Genomic DNA, 16627 nt, shown 5'->3' with positions numbered 1-16627 from the left:
CTTTGAATAACTTTGGTGCAATCATTAACCACTTGGCTTGGAAACCCACTTTCCATAGTCTGAGCCAAAAATGTTTCCCAACTGTTCCATTTGAGGCCCTATATCCAGAAATAAAACTGAAGCAGAGGCAAAAAAACTTTACACAGGTCTGCTGCAAGATACATCTGAGCTCTTTGTAAAAACTGCCCCTCTGTTAAAATGTCTATTGCACTCTTTGTGCTCAACTTTTCTCCGGCACAGATCACTTCAATTTCAATTGCCATTAAAGAACCCATTCTACTTGCCATTGTAGGGAGGCGAGATGTAACACACCCCAGCAAAGATCACAAAATTACCTTTTATCTTATGTTAGTGTACTTGGGCAAGCCACATGAGTTCTCCTAGAAATACCAACAAAAAGCAACTAAAGCCTAGTTCTAAAGAAACATTTAAGTCTGCTCTCACAACTGCTTTCAATACAGAAAATAAGTCAGATCTGCTTTTCCATATGGGCTAGAATATTTGAAACTGACTTTCATTTGGGCATTTAGCTTAATTTATGAGCTGCAGCATATACAGTTAACAGAAATATTCAGAGTTTCAAAATATTTGCTTTACAATGTAAATCATTCTCTTTAAGTACCAGAACCAAAACCCGGTGGAAATCTAATACACCAAGGAACACGTGAATTTAGCACAGATCTCTAGCTTATAGCTTGATGTGACAGTCAACCAATACAAAAAGGAAATAGTGTATAAAACATTTGTTTAGCAGGTCTAACGCTTAGAGGTTACTTGCAGCGGGACACTAAAGTGGGTAGCTGAAGAAAAGCAGGAGCAGAACAAGTGTTGTGAGATCAAGTAAGAATGCCTGATCTCCCAAAGGCAAATTCAACAGTTTAACAACACTGTGGAAAACCAGAACTTGCTAAATAGTCTTTAAATCACTGCTTGGAAACAGCACAATATCAATTACCTGAAGAACTAAAGATTAAGGAAAGTGACAGAACAGAGAGCCTGTGACAGCAATCAGACACAGTAGCTGACACTTGAAATTAACAGTAAGTAATATCTAGGGTTTTGTCAGGATTTTCTTCTAGCCATGGATTTATCAGTAAGCCTTATTACATATGGAAGTCTAATTCATCCTTGCATCTCAAGGACTTGTGCTGTCCATTAGCTCTGAAGGAAACCATCTAAATCTGATAGATCATTACTCCGTGGAGAATGCCAAGCAAAAAGAAACATCTAACTAAATAAAAATTCTTTATGTACAAGAAAGTAAGGTCATACCCATGGGTAGCTGGCTGCTTCTTGTGGATATAGTGGTTAGGTTTATTCATCTGGCAAGCCTGACTGAAAATGGATGTGATCTATTGAAGTCTCTCCATGAAAGACCAAGACATCCAGTAATTAGCATACGCCTGAGGAAATCTAATTTAAATAAAGCACATTTTGGTTTAGGAGAAACTGTTAGGCACTGAAATATATACTGTCTATAAAAAGTTGCTGCTTTGAAGAAAGGCTAAACCATTAGAAAAGAGCACAGGAACACAAACTTCAACTCAACTGGATGAGTAGAGTTCTCCCTCTAGTTTCTTGTGAGTTAGGCATTACTCACCATAGGTTTGGCAGACTAGTAATTCTGAGAATAGTAATGCATTAAAGGCAATCTATTTTTATATAGGATAATTAAATCATTTCACATCATAGAGCACCACCATACAGAATAGGCATCTACAGTCAGAACACAGTATACTAAGTCAAATAAAATGAACAAACTGTTATCCTGAGTTTTTCTTCCTTCAAACAGCTTTCAGTGTTTTACCTTCTAAAATAAAAGCCCCATCACTTGCTCTCCAGCTGAAGTTGACAAGGCAAGAAACTAGCTCAGTAAAAATATAAGTTGTCTTACAAAACAAAGAGAGCTAGAAAACAAATTCTGAAGCGACCATCTTCATGGTAGTCAAGATGTTGAATAAACCTTAACAGACCAGACTACTGTAAGTTTCCAGCCTGCCTTTTTAATATTAATAGTTATAACATGAACAAATGATTCATAGCCAAGTATGAAATGAGAGAAACTTTTCCAAGTATGTGACAGAGAGACCTGAAAAGCACCACTTTTAGTAAAACTACATTCCTTTACTTCTCTCTCTTTTGAAGTGGTGCACTGTGTACAAGATCAACACTTTTAAATCCTGCATCTCTCTAGCAGCTTTCTCTGTTCTATGACTTTTAAACAGCTTCCAGATATTATGCCAGGTCTACATCAATACAGTATTCAAGAATGGATGGCGGACTTCTTCCTCTCATACCTTATGAAACTTGGCATTGAGGACAACTTCTGTTTAAGTACAGATGAATTAGGTCATTCTTCAGACTTATGAAAGCTACTCTGCAACCAGGTATTCTTGCAATATGGCTTCAGTTTGGGGAATCATCTAACAAGAAAGTATAGCTTTATTTTTTAAAAGTAAGTACTGAAGATTCTCCTGGCCAAGAATAGACTAATAGAGATTAACACACCTGGGGAAGAACACGATCATCTTGAAGCATACAAATTCCTCTCATAAGGCAGACAGGTAAACATTTTTATAAGTGTACATGCATGTAAGTAAGCCCCAGCTAATAAATAAAACTACCTTTCTTTCACAGATGTAGAAATGAGGTGCTAAACCTTTTTATCCAGGCAAATACACTGTTTACTGTACAGCCACTGGAGGGCTAGACAACACACTGAGGGAACAGCAAGCTGTTACATTTGCTTTTCAAAAGGAAGAGAGGAAGCATAACCTGTTACTTCTTCACACAAGTCAAAGCTCTACTGCACACAGCTGTGGGTCTCATAAGACATTCCTATACACCACAGGTTGGCTACTCCGCATGGAAAAAATACCTTTTGGCCCCAATGACTTATAGCACAGAATTATCTACTACCATCTGTTAAGCATGAAATAGTTTGAAACAGATAAAAATGCATCAAGATGTAATTCCCTGTGAAAGATCAACAGTGCAAGGCATTCACAGACAGAAAGCAACAAAATTAAGACTAAAGCAATTATTATTTTGCATGCACTCAGGTTAAACATAATTCTTTCTCTATTTTGGGTTAAAGTATAATGTAAACAAGAAGAAATTTTGAGTTTTGTCCAAACATCTATTTTATTCACCATGGATATGGTAAATGCTCTGGAAACAAAAAGCTTCTGCAGGAAGATTACTCTTGCAATTTAAAGGTATTACAGAACTGCTCAAATTTCTCAGAGATTTCCTCTATAGCCCTGACATATTAAATCATCAGCCTCATATCTGACACAGTTGTTTCCACATTTTTTAATGTTTGAGAAATGTCTGTAGCACCTGAAAATAGTGGAAAAGCCTTCTTGGTGGAAGTTACTGTTGCAAAACAAATAGTTGGCACAAAGAACAGAAAGGCTTAAAAAAGACCCCCAAAAAATTAACCACTGGCTCCTAAACACATCATGGATTAAATAAGCAAAGATGATAATTAAATGGCTTAATAATCATGAAATCAGATTTTGCTGTAACTCACATTCACCAAATGCCAGAGTTATAAAAACAGTCTTTACCATTTCCTGATTGTGATGTGTAAGTACCTATGCAGTTTAAAGCTGTGTTAATCATGAACCTAGGCAAAAGCACCATATTTTTTACTTTGAATATTCAGTAATTAATACTAATTCTAAACACCATCTCTGACACATTACTATCTACAGCACTTTTCATTACTATATAATTAGTATGGTTAAGTTAGACTATTTTGTCTAACAAGCAATCTTGTGCAACCACCACTGTTCATTGTATTAGTAACCTTCTTCTGATTGCTGCAAAATACTGTTTTTCAGACATATTTTCACCACAGTGAAACAGCTACCTTTAAAAGAAATGCATATTCTCTCCACATATAGCATATTTAAATCTTTTAATGAAATCAGATTAATAAAGCATTAATATCAAGAACCATACAGGATCACAACATTCAACAGCCTATCCTGTTAACTAAAAAACATTGCAACAAAAGGTGCTACACTGGTGAAAAAGGCAGTGTAAGTGAACAAGAAATGGGATTCCTAATTTCCCAAAATGGAACTATCAGGGTCGCACCATATACCAGTGGTTACAAATCACTATCTGAGCATAGACTTCTTTGTAGCTGTTGCCATAACACTCTTAGTCACAATATTTTTGAAGTGTTACCTGCTACTTGTGCCAGTTTATCATGAAGTGCATATAAGCTGTTCATCATGAGAACATTCATCTTTTCATCTTCCTAGAATTAGAAAAACATATTAATGTTAAAACAAACATTAGTAGAGATGCATTTTCTTATATTTACCCCAAAAATCTTTATATACCATGAGGAAAAAAGAAAGGTCTTACATATACAGGTGCAAGGCGGCTGTAGTGTTTCACAAATCAACAATGATGCAAGCAATTGATTTTGAATCTAAGTATTCACAATATTGATTTTTCAGATCTTGACTGAAACTAAACTAGATTGCCAGTTAAAACTGACAGATCAAAAGGTTATTTTAATACTATTGAGAGAACAATGCAATGACCCAAAGGAAGTCTGGTGGTTGTTTGGGTTTTTTTGATAGCTACTACATAAAAACAAAGCAGTTTTGTTAAGAATAAACGTGCAGTGACACATCATACAAACCACACTAAAGTACCATCTGGTCATATTCCTGCATAAAATTCATAGCTAAGTAAAGATTTTTGCTGTCTACCTTCAAACTACAGTAACTTAATTAAAAAACAAGAAAAGAAACAAAACCCCAGGAAGCCATGGAGTATAGAATCTTGTTGTTAATTCCTGCATATGCCACTAGTATAAAAAGGCCTAATTCCCAAAACAAGCAGGAATATGAGACGTCATATAATTGTTACTTACAGGGGAGTTAAACTTATCAAGCTATTGAGCAATTTAATTAAAATATATCCAGAAACATTTTATATTAGAAGAAATTATTCAAAATATGAAGATGAGGAACATGCAGTTATATACACTAAGTACTAATGGCCATTCTAAAACATTGGGGGTTCTTTTTAAATTGGCTCTGACTCCTGGGGAAGTCAAATGGCTGAGATAAGACTAGAGCCTTTATTCAGAAAATATGCAAAGAAAGTAATTTTCCAGTTTGTGCATCTGCTGAATTATACTCAAAGAAAAAAAAAACAAATATATTTTAATTCCCTGATACATCTGCACTGTCTGACATTATTTTAAAATTTGAATACTCCAATTTTTTTCCATAAGAAAGCTGCTACCAAAAAGCAGAATACTACTTTCGTTGAGCAAACATTTGACAAATTAATTTCCATAGACAATATCAACAATTACCTGCATCACCTCTTCTCATTCTGGTCCTACAAAACCATCACTGAGATTAAATTGATATAGTTAGTACTCCCCAGGAAACTAACCAACCGTAATTCACTTCCTGGCTGGAAAATACTGGGCACATCAGAAGATACATATACCCATGACTTTACTAATAGCTACACTGAGACAGGTACATGAAACAATTGTGACCAAATTCTTTTTATGTAAATTAACAGTCAGACCAAAGGAAGGAACTGAACAGTATAACTTTCAAAGCTAGTGAACAAATCAAGCTGGAGTAGGATTACTATGGAATAGTGCACAAGAAACACAATTATCTTGCAATACTTGCTTATGTATGCCTAGCAAAAGCAGATCACTATGTTTACATAGTGATTACAGTCCAGGCAGAAAGACTGAAGGCCAGAAGAGAACCACCAAAATGCATGCTGCAGAACTAAGAATAATACAGATACCTTCAATGGTGACATCTCAGAAATGGTTATCCTGATATTCCAGTGGAAAGAGTGAATATAGGAACAAGTAACAGAATAGAATGAGAGTGAAAAAGACAAACTTTTTAATCCATTTTCTGAAGGAGGCTAACCCTTGCTCTTCTATGGCACTAAATAAGATCCTGGAGTTTCAAAGTCAATCATCTCTTACCAGCTGTCCTTTCAAGGTTGAGAAGCCAAATGGTAACAGTAAGAGACAGATTGATAAATTTAGTCTCAAAACTTAAAACATTTTCCTCATAGCTTTACAACACAAATTATGTAACATTTTCTTAGTATATAAAGCAACCAGCATGCCACAGCCAAAACTTGTAATCCTAGTTATATTGCCCAAGATGAAAAACAAAAAATTAAAACATTAGAGTTGCAAGAATTGTGTTCAGCTCGTGCAAAATATCCTGAAACTAAAAACAATACAGATTTGTTCAGAAGGATGTATACAGTCATTTGACAGACTAAAATCTCAATATGAAGTGGGTTTACTTACTTCTATTTTTTGTCGTTCTTCACTGAAGGGATTCTTGACTGTCAGAAAGAGAAAAAAATTAATTCATTCTAGAGTCTGAAAATACTAAAAAGGTATACTAACACTGTAGCCTTATGACAACACTGTCATCTGTAGATAAAAACAAACATATATGTCCATAATATGACAAATAACAATAAGACAGCTATTAACCTTTGACTTTCATTACTATATAATTAGTATGGTTAAGTTAGACTATTTTGTCTAACAAGGCAATCTTGTGCAACCACCACTGTTCATTGTATTAGTAACCTTTTTCTGATTGCTGCAAAATACTGTTTTTCAGACATATTTCCACCACAGTGAAAAACAGCTACCTTTAAAAGAAATGCTAAATTTGATAATGCAATACACTAGTATTCAGGTTAAACGAGAATCTTGTGTATCTGCAAATTTCACAGCTACTTCCATGCAGACAAAACCATGCCTATCATTTGCTAAACTCTTGCATTAATGACTCAACTGCATTGAAATAATAATGACAGTTTTACATTCTTCAGTGTCTAGTTTAAAAAAGTAAAACTACTTTTTTTACTAAGCAATAATTCATACAACAAAGCTGTACAACTCATCAGCATTTTCTGTTTTGACAAGAGTAGGAGATGACACACTGAGATCTCAGGTGAAAAGTGCAGTGTGACTAAATGACCATTCCTTCCTTTCTAAATAAAAGAGTTTCCACAGCTCCTGAAAGCACAAGTTTATCTATTATATTCCTCTTGGCTACAAAAATATATTAAAGGAAGAGAAGTTGAAAAAAGACAAGTAATTTGTGCTACGCTTCCACTTAAGACTGACCAGCTGCTAACTAAAAAGTTACCAAGGCAGGAAGCAATCACCATTAAAGCATAGTCTTGCCTTTCTAAGCCACAAACTCTTGTTTCACCCAGTCTGAGTTTACAGAAATTAGCAGTTCTACATGCTAGTCAAACACAAAATGAAGCTTCTACTGACCATAGTTCACCAAGCACAAAAACAAACAAAAAAAAAAGAGTATCCCAAGAAACCCGACACAAAATTGAAGGTCTGGTTGTGTATGTCATCATACGGATGTTGAAAGCACACCAAGAACAGGTAGCACTTGAAGGAGCACACTGCTCCACGTACAGTTCTACAAAAAGTAGAGTTCTTCCAAAAGAAAAAAAAAAGAGAGTACTTTCCACTACTTCCAGATCTGATGAATTTGCATAGAAAAACTGGAATGAATCTCTGGAACAGAGATTGCAAATAGGTTTGTGCATTTTGAAATCCTGCAGTTCAACTTTCTATACCAAGACATAGTAAAAGACAAGTACCATCTTAAATGGTGTCCAAAATACATAATTCCATTTACATGGTGTAATTACACTCACCCTCCCACACCAGATATTGCAGCTGTTTACACAGCATTTCTGCTTGCATCTGAAGGTAACTGAGCAACAGCCTCTGATAGTGCTAACCAATTTGACTTCTTAAAAGACACTCACACATGTAAAGATATTCACAAAACATCAAGAGTTGCCTCCCCAACAGTCAGCTGATTGACAGTATCTTGACTCCTGAACCAACCATGATTATTAAGCTGATCAGTTAATTTAGTTATAAATGGGCCAAATAAGAGAAATAAAGGTGGACACACTAAATCAAAATCATGGCAAGATTTCCTATTTAGGAGAAACAGAGGATACAAAAGAGACTAAGGACCAACTTACAAACCAGGGGTCCCCTAATCTTTGCCAAGCCTAACTGCATCTGGATAAGTAACTGAAAATATATACATTGGATAACAAAAAAAAAAAATATTGTTTTACAAATAATTCATATTACCTGCACAAGTTTCCGTAGCACTGTTGGCAGCAGCCAGACACTGAGCCACTTCACCTTATTTTTGAAAGGCAAGTTTGAAGTGGGAGTGATTACCATTTCATTGCTTCTAAATGTAGCAATGGCAAGAAACACATCTCCACAATTACAACCAACAAATGATGTATAAAACATCAGGGCAATGAAAAAAAATGCTTTGAGTGAAGAAGAAAGCTTGCCTCTGAAACTTGGCAAACAATGGTTTGTCCATGTGTCTGAGCTCAGAAGAAAATTAAGCATGCTACCTACCCAACAGCAATAAACACTTCAGCTTCCTCTGACACCACAAATGGGAAGAAAAAACCAAAACCAAACACACCCAAACACAGGGACTGATTTTCGAACATCTGAATACTTGATTCAGATATCAGATTAATTAAGACTGGTGGAAGCAGAAGATGTTAAGCACTCTTGTAAACCAAGTCCTATACCACTTCATGATTTCATTCTATAGATGCAAATTCTCAGACATTGCCTACTAGATTATCAAGCTACCAACTTGACAAAGCTTCTATGTATTTCATTCATTAACTGAGCAGAATGTTGCCAGTACACTAAACTTTTAATCTAAATAGCCTAAAATAGGATTAGAGAAACACAGCCAAGGCTCTAGATGACTGCCAGCCTCCCAGTTTGATTGTTAGTTATCCAGACAGGGTAATTATGCAATTATGGTCTCTTCACAAGGTCAATCTTACTGAGTATACATGAAACCTTGATTATATGGTTTTAGATTGGGGGGGGAAGAGGGCATGAGACACAACGGTGTGTAGATTTCAGTATACCTAACAAACATATTTTAGCACTGATGAAAGCCATGGAACAAACACAAATGCAATACTTCCACGGCTGCAAAAATGCAAACTGAACTGTCAACTGCAATTGTACATACATTAGGACAGTACAGCAATTAAGTGAAGGCAATGGTGGTGTTACACCCAGACTTTCCCAGCCTCACAATCCCAGTGTAAAAATCAATCTCACATGTATTTGGATACATTAGAACACTGAATTTATGAAGCAATCCAGATGAGATGTCAATGTTTGCCTCTCCTTCACAAATACAGAGCGGTTAAACTGATTAAAAAAGGACTCTCCTCCAAAATTATCTATCACAAAAATTTAACAATTCTTGTAATTCATTATTTTAACTCACACTACACAATTTCCATTAAATCCCTCTGAAGTTAGGGGTTTTATGGCAAGTTAACCAATAAGTGAGACATTTTACTTAAGTTGTTAATATAGTTTAGGATGCCTGATGCCTTAAGAGGCAAGGATGCCAAACGTAACTGCAGCAATTTATCAGCTGCATATGCAATTAACAACTGTTAATCAATCTGCATCTACTTACCACATATCTTGATTAACTTGAGTTAATAAGGCCACTCCTTAACTACTTCAGTAATTCCTCTGTTCTGAATCCACCCTTCTTTCTTTTGTTCAGGATCTAAACTCTTACCAAATCCTCCCACTTGCTTCAGCCACAGCTGTAGTTTCATCTACTCCAACACGTCTGAGGTATTTTGACATATTACATCAACATTATTGGTTCAAAAGGTTTCTTGACACTTCCTAAAATATGTAAGTATTGTTTTAAGAGTAACAAGTTATTGTTCTACCAAACTAAGCATTGATTTAATAACCAATTACTAATAGAAGAGTTTCTTATGTGAACATATCCTACTTCCACGGTTCCCCCCCTCAAAAAGGGTTCAAGCTCCATACAGCAACAATTACCAGTCTTGAAAGTAGTCTACCTAGCAAGCTCATGTTTTTATGGGCTTCAAAGAACAAATTCTCATCTACTTATACTACAAAACTGAAAACAAGAGAGATAATGTTCTAAAGCAGGAATCTCCTGACTGTTGTCCCAGGCGGTCTTCTGTCCAGGTTAGCCAACAAATCAACCACATCCACTGCCCTCAAAGAAGGAAGGATGCAACAAACTACCTGGACATGGCAATCTCACTGTCCACTAGAACTCTCCACACAGCAGCCAAAGTGTGAGAAGCATGGCAGTTTTACCTGGCCACATGTGGGATAAAAAAAGCAAGAGTATTTTCTTGGAAGAAAAATCTCAAAAACTTGAGAAAGGGAACCATACCAGCTCCCCCAAAACACTGTAACAGCTAAACATTTTGCTTGAAAGTTTGATACATTGAGAGATTCCTGGCAAGGTGTAATGAGAATAGGATACTTCAGCCAGACATGGAAGGAAACAAAAAGCACGCTAAGGGACATCATCTTCACATGCAACTTGATTTCAAAACAGGAAGGGATATGCTATTTAAATTCAATTTTTAAGAAATAATCTTATTTAAATGTTAGTTTATCTAGAACAAGACAATAAGATTACCAAAAAGCTTGCAAAATAAATCAAAGCAGCTTACAAATATTGCTCTACTTAACTGAAAAGACTACTAATGACCCTTAGAAGCAACCAATTTACACATATTACTGTTGGGACAAGCTGTAAATGATGATTTACAGACTACCAGAATTCCTTAGAATGGCAGAACTGGTCAGTCTCAAGTAACAAAGAGTCACCAACACAAAGCTAAGGGTCACAGCACAGCTCCAAAGCATTCCAGCCAAAGCTGTCAACACAAAGAAGCCATCTCACAGAGATGCTCAATTTTAGGAATACAAATACAGTCAGTGTCAACATACAAGGTTAATTTTCACTAGAATACAGAAGCTTTCATCTTTAAAGTAACAATAAAACCACTCACCACCACCATCCCCATTTTCCTCCCTAATACATTGGTAACAATTGCAGACAGACACAGTATTCACAAGGGTTTAGTTTCCTTCAGCAAGACAGAGCACAAAGTGGGATTTCTCCTCTTCTTCAAACCATGATTTGACAGATGTGAAGTTGCAGCCTAATTGCAAATATTCATGAACACACAAGTCAGTTTTATAGAGTCTTAATGGTAGACGTTCCAAAGATTAACATAGCTTCACAGGCAGTCATACCTAGAAGACACGCACAAATAAAAATACCTTTGCTTAGGACATAATGTAGAACCACATCACTAACGTGGTACCAAAATAAGGGATTCAGTTACCTCCTGGTCAGCAAGTTCAGATACCAAGAAGTAGCTAATTCTTCCACTACAGCAATCTCCTAGATGCTGTGGTATCCTGCCCTGAACAGTGTTAGCATTCTTGCAGTTTCAGTATGCAATACACTTCAACAGGTAACATTAAAACTGAAGTATGAAGGAACAGTCACACCAAGACAAACCAAGGATTCAACTAGCCCAGAATCCCACCTCCAGCAGTAGCAAGAAGTTTAACTCTTTTCAAAGACACCTGTTCCTAACTGGAGGGGGGAAATCAAAAGAACAGTGGCAAAAATGAGTCAGAGCATAAGAATATAAAGTATATGCTGATACTTCAAGAGAATATTCTCCCTGTCATAAAAAAAATTTGCACCTCAGTGACTTCCTGAGACAGACAGAAGTGGTTGGCTATTTTTTTCTTCTCAATTACCAACTCCAATGATTTTTTCCCTACCAATTTATCTAGTCCCACATTAACCCCAAGCAAGCTTCTAGCTTCAGCAACATATGGTCACAGAGTTCCACAACTTAAAAACGCACGTGTGAAAAAAACAGCTTCTCTGTTTACTCTGAACTTGTCACTTGTTAACTTGAGAAACTCCTCCTTGTATTAGAGGAGACAGTGATTAATCAGACCCTATTCACCCTCTCCAAAATACTCATGCCTTTACTTCATTCCTCAGTCTCTCCCTTGGTCCTCACACTTGCTATGAAAGCCATACTATGCTTTTGATCATATCACTACTCTCTGAACCTTTCTGCAGCTCTGCTACGTGCTTTTTGAGGTTGGGGACCAGAGTTGGACATTATTCAAAATAAAGGAGCACCATGGATTATTAGTGTCATACTGATATTCTCAAATCCTCAAATATACTTTGTTCTCAGTTCCCTTCCTAAAAATCAGAAAATCCTACCATTGTGTTTCCTTCTTGACCACTACTGAATATTAACCTAGATTATGGCATAACCTATTTCTGAATGTACAGATAATTTCATTTCATAAATGAAAAAGCAACTTTCCAATGCAACTTTAAGGAGCTATAAAGCCACAGCTGCAGAAACAAGAATGATCCCAATTAACCTGTAAGCACTTAATTTCTCAATGTGATGATACCAAAAGTGCCAAATACCATCTACACAAGGATTCAGAGACTGTACACTGCAACACACACTTCCAAGCTAGCAACTTCTGCAGAAGCAAGAATGTTCCTCCCTGCAAGCAGAAAAATACTTTTCCCCACCCACCATGTCACAAGCAGACTAATCCCAAAACAGAAGTAATACTTTTTCCAAAATCTGTCCTGTAAAGGTATGTTCAGTAAGTGGATAACCTAATGCTTTCCGTTAGAATTTTTTCTTCAAAAATACACGTTAGCTGGATAATGTATTGTTAACAGAGGAAACAACAATACCGGAAGCACTGCTATCTGAAATAGGCCTTTAGCCCAGCCTTTTTCTACATGACCTCAAAAACAAGTTCTTAATAATGTTACAATCCAAGTACTTTCAGTATCAACTAACAAATCTGTAACTTTTTTTGGTAAGTTTGGGGTCAAGTACTGATTCTACCCAGTGACATACTGTGTATGTGTCAAGGACAATTCTAAAACATCGTCTCTTAAAGCTCCTAAACCTTAAAATGACAGAAAAAACATACAAGTTATTACAGAAACTAAGTTATTCCAGAGCTCCATCTTTCAAACAGCTTGAACAAAATAATCCTGCCTTTATTTTCCTCTCTGCAATTACTCAGTGCTCAAAACAAATGAGCAGTTTTGCATGAGCACCATCTCCAGACTGTGCTAATTCAGGTAGAAACCACTTTGAATCAGTAGGCTAAATCTCTGTGCTTTGATATTAAAACAAAGTTATACGTCACACTGAGCAATTCCTTCACTACAGATCATGTTTGTGTGCTTTGGAAAACGTTTTTATGTTTCTAAATCAGTACATCTTTACATTTTGGAATAGTCCTTGGCCATGTCAGTTTTGAACAGCCACACAATCTGCAATAAGGATTAGCAAATTCTAAAAACAGCTGAATGTTTCCTTAATATCAAGTCAGTTTTTCAACTGCCTCAGTTTAGAGAGCTTTTATTGATAATTTTTCCCCAATATCATTTGAATGCATTCTGTTTGTGAATAGGTGACATAAGGGTTGATGATATAATCAAACTACTTCATAATGGTTTTGTTTTTGTTTTTTGTTTTTTTTTTTTTTTACAAAACCCTCCTCTAAAATAATTAAAACCATCATATTTGTGATTGACATTTCAGTTCAGGCACATTTTCTATAAGCCCTAAAAACAGCAGTCTTCGTTACTTTAGGTAAAAGGGTGGGAAATACCAGAATTTCTCTTTGGAGTTCTTCAATGCTTCTTAGAAAAACCTCTCCATATTTTAGGTGTATCACCCTTTCTAGAAATGCTCAAATCTACTCCTGCCTATTTAAATACTGGTTAGAATAGACCTGAATGTTGAAAGATGCTCTTGAGAGTCATGTCAATTCGGTCCATATTTAAGGACGCTAGTGTTTTAGGAGCGCTTCTCAGATTATTCACTTTCACTAGAATAAAAATATTAAGGTTCATTCTAGTACTTGTATTAATGATTTAAAACCTAGAAATCATAAGTTTTGTGCTTAAAGGATTGAAGTCAGATATTTTACTCTGTATACTGACTGTAGATATTCTTGTACTGTGAAACTGAAACAGAATATAAGTCAGTTTTTAAGAACATCACCTTTTTTAAGCAAAAAGCCTTATAAAATAAATCCAAAACTGAAACAGTTGCCAAGACATTACAGCTGACTTTAGAGTAAGTTTTCACTATATTATTAGTACATTAACTCCATGAATACTGCTGTCCGCTAGAATCTACTGTACTGAACTGCCCATTTCAAAGAGAGATGATACCTCAGTCTAACACCTCCAAATATTAACAAAGAAACTGTCTTTCCCTCTTTCTGGTCTTTTGTTTCCTAAATATCACCATCAACCATAGCAAGACTCAGGGAGGAAAAAAACCACAGGTACAGAGCTATAGTATATACACCACTTGTTTCAAAAGGAAGAATGTGCAACCTGCCTGTGTGTATGAAAAAAGCATGAAAGTTCACTTTTCTTCTAGAAGACGGTGTGAAAACAACTGTATGCAACAGATGAAGGAAGAAGCAAACGAGCTCAAAGAACCACCCGTGCAGCCACACCAAGAAACAGAACAAGCTTTAGAACACCCCTATCAGCAAGAAAACAATACTGCATTTTAATTCCCCAATTCCATAGACAGATGAGAAATTTGGGCAGTGTTTCATACCCCTAACTTGGGGGGCAGGGGAGGCATCATCACTAGAGGCAAGTATCAGTCACCAAATACTTCAGACAATGCTTCCAGCTGCTACACCCACCCAGAAACTGGTCTGCACCCCAAACTCTATCTCCTCTATGAAGCATACTCAGCACAATAGCAGGCTTAAGCAAGCGCACATTAAACTGCTAGGTTATTTGCAAAATCATTTCTCATGATATGTATTTGTGGAAAGCCAAAACTATTCTTACAATAAAGTAGCCCCTCTTTTCCAATTTTAGCAGCGTAAGGAAATGTTTTATAGCAACAGAATTTGCACATGCACTCTTTATATTACAAAGCACACTACATTTCAATGAAGAAACAGCTGTTTGTGTTCTATTAGGAAAAATGGCTCAGAAGTGCATTTGCCATGTATTGTAAAAATTAGGTAATACTACATTCCTTGCACACACATACGCACAGTCTCCATTATAGGCTAGCGTTTATATGTAGAAAAAAGAAAGGAAAAAACCCCAACACACTAAGGCTGCTTTTTATCAATGGTTGCTAAACATCACCAGGAGAACTTCAGAAACCTACCAGCATTTTATAACGGGTAGAGAATACCTTCACTGTCAAGAGATCCAGAACAGGCTTCTGTAATACCTCTCCTCTCTTCTTCTGTGCTCCCTCCAAATATTTTAGCTCCTTATACTTCACAAGATCAAAACACACCCACAACTTCAATAAATGAAAATGAAAAAAACCCCAAAGATATTCGGAATCAGTGGAAACTCCACCTTGAAAACACGGCAGCACAAGCAGATCAATGTTAAATTAGGAAGTGGTCTGCTTTCCTCAAACTCCAAAGTTCAAGATGGAAAGCAAACCCATAAAGCAAGTGTTATTAAAACACAGACGGTTTAAGAATCAGTAGGAATCTGCAATTAAATATTAAATCTATTGTCACTCTGCCAAGGTGCCAAGTCTGGATAGAAACACTCCTGCGATCTTGTAACACGCAGGAAGGATTCTTGTCTTGAAGAGTTTCCAATATAAAAATACCTAGTTATAACCTGTTCTTCCAGATAGATTTCAGTTACAGAGTATTAGCAATATCCTATAATGGTATTAACAGTTTACAGCATCCAAAGAAAACATTCAAATGGAGACCGCTGACAGAACTCTTAAGAGACCATCAATCACAAGAGCAAAGACATTAACAAAGTCAAGATAAAGATCACCTAGAGGCTTTTCATATTTAAAACTGGGGTTTTGTTGTGCCTCTGTCGTTTTAACCATTCAGCACACATTGGTCTATCACTGCTAGCTGCACTAAGTGCAGCAGAACTGCTGAACAATGAGCTATACAAAGCCTGAACACTGCAGTAAAACTCTGAAAATAGGTGCTCTAGCGTATCCTAGGGAGAAAAAAGAGCTTATTCTATGCAGGACATACAGAGGTAGCTGCTAGCAGGTCACTTGTCATGACAAAGATGAGCTTTCACAGAGGAAGCATCAGCCATCTTACCAGATGTATCCATATTAGCTAAATAGAAGGAAGAAAACTGCCCACCACATATAGCTGAAGTTTGCAGAGCTCAAAACCAGGGTGAGCTCAGCAGTAATTCAAGACATAACACCACTTGACTGGAAATTAATAAAAATAGTCAATATTCAGTAACTTCCATTTTTATTCAGTTGGTCTAAGACTCTAAAGAGTTGGCTAACCTTCTACACTGTCTCCCATACCAGCTGCGTTTTGATAGCATAAACTGGCTGGTTCAAATAAAAACTGTTATCTGAAGGGAACAACTGGACTACCACACAGCCATACGCCACCCCTATATATATATGCCTTGCCATTGGCTCCTATACTCAGTTGAAGACTCTGCTTGAAATAATACTTCCAATATTGTTATCACAATTGTTTGTTAATTAAACAGGTCACGCCTACTAGTTAAAGGATTACATCCTCAGCTCATGGATTAAGCTGATGAATCTTCTAGCAGTACTGTGTGCAGTTCTCCTGAGCCAGGCAGATCTAGAGGAG

At 36.5% G+C, this 16627-nt stretch overlaps 1 protein-coding gene across 1 annotated transcript in view; it reads right to left on the bottom strand.

The window, feature by feature from the left end:
* The window catches only part of LEMD3 (LEM domain containing 3), a 55801-nt gene that overhangs the window by 27129 nt on the left and 12045 nt on the right, over positions 1-16627 (bottom strand). Inside the window, exons 2-3 of the mRNA XM_074870506.1 lie at positions 6335-6372; positions 4201-4273 (exon numbers count right to left, since the gene is read on the bottom strand). Of these exons, the coding sequence (XP_074726607.1) occupies positions 4201-4273; positions 6335-6372 (111 nt within the window). The remainder of the gene's footprint in view (positions 1-4200; positions 4274-6334; positions 6373-16627) is intronic.

Source organism: Strix uralensis, chromosome 5 (assembly GCF_047716275.1).
Source record: "Strix uralensis isolate ZFMK-TIS-50842 chromosome 5, bStrUra1, whole genome shotgun sequence".
Taxonomy (NCBI): domain Eukaryota; kingdom Metazoa; phylum Chordata; class Aves; order Strigiformes; family Strigidae; genus Strix; species Strix uralensis.
This window is presented reverse-complemented; position numbering and strand designations above follow the sequence as displayed.